At 55.1% G+C, this 1,254-nt stretch overlaps 1 protein-coding gene across 1 annotated transcript; it reads left to right on the top strand.

Moving 5' to 3' along the window:
• Positions 1–425: 425 nt before the first annotated feature.
• Positions 426–690, top strand: ETH_00037375 (uncharacterized protein; the record flags this gene model as incomplete). The annotated part of the gene is made up of 1 exon (XM_013376088.1): positions 426–690. A coding segment is annotated over one exon (265 nt), but the record flags the coding sequence as incomplete, so codon positions are not given.
• Positions 691–1,254: the final 564 nt, after the last annotated feature.

The raw sequence follows: 1,254 nt of genomic DNA, 5'->3' as shown, positions 1-1,254 counted from the left end.
CGGGGGGGCCCCCGGGGCCCCCGAGGGTACTAACCACTCGCAACGGATGTTCTGCAAGTAAGAGAGGGGCCCCTCGTCATGTTCTTCTATTATGTCCGCCAGCAGGCGGTTCGCCTTTAAAGCCCGCAGCCAGAAACACGGCAAACCCTGCATGCAAACCCTAAACCCTAAACCCTAAACCCTAAACCCTAAACCCTAAACCCTGATCCGCGCGCGGGGGCAAGTGCGACGCACTGCAACGAACACTTCAACCCCAACTCCCAACCCCTGCACCTAACCCTAAACCCTAAACCCTAAACCCTACGCACGGGGGTTCCTGTGGGGGGTTTGTCTGCGGGTTGTTCTGCTGCTGGGGGCTGCTGCAGCAGCACTTCGAGCCTGCGCTGATATAAGGGTTTATACTTTTCTTCAAACTCCAACTTCAGCTTCAGCACTGCTGCTTCAAACATTGCTGACAAAGACGCGTGCTCCTCCTGCAGCAGCAGCAGCAGCAGCAGCAGCAGCAGCAGCAGCAGCAGCAGCGGGGCGGGGGTGGGGGCGCACGCTGGGGAGCAGAACGAGCCGCAGCAGCAAACAGCAGCAGCAGCAGCAACTGCAGCAGCAGCAGCAACTGCACCAGCAACAGCAACTGCAGCAGCAACAGCAAGTGCAGCAGCAACAACTGCAGCAGCAGCACCTGCAGCTCCTTGAGCTTCAACACGGCAGCTCTCTCGGAAGCAGAAAGGGACTCTTCAAGACCCGCGAGGGGACCGTCCCCTGCATCTGCAAATAAATAAATAAATTAATTAATTAATTAATTAATTAATTTAATTAAACGAAACAAATAATTAAACAAATAAATTGGACCAAATGGGGCAAGAGGGGTTGAGAGACACAGCTGGAAAGGTCCACGCTGCTGCTGCTGCTGCTGCTGCGGGGGGAGCAGCAAGTGGGGCTGCTGCAGCAGCAAGAACAGCAGCAGGAGCACAGGCAACTCAGAGTGCCTACACCCTAAACCCTAAACCCTAAACCCTAAACCCTAGATGGGCGACACACCCACGGTGACTCGCTGAAGAGCCCCGGTGAGGGAGTCCATTTCCTGCAAGAGGAAGCAGAAGCCACAAGCCAAACCCTAAACCCTAAACCCTAAACCCTAGATCTTGGGGAGCAAGGGGGACGTGGGCCCGGGAAAACCACTCAGGAACTTCGATTAGGGTTCAGGGTTTGGATGAGACAAACCTTTTCTTGAGCCATCCCTGCAAAGCGAAGTTCTGA

Source organism: Eimeria tenella, genomic scaffold, assembly GCF_000499545.2.
Source record: "Eimeria tenella Houghton genomic scaffold, Eth_scaff3116, whole genome shotgun sequence".
NCBI lineage: Eukaryota > Apicomplexa > Conoidasida > Eucoccidiorida > Eimeriidae > Eimeria > Eimeria tenella.
Note: the sequence above shows the minus strand (reverse complement) of the source record. Positions and strands in the feature narration are given on the sequence as shown.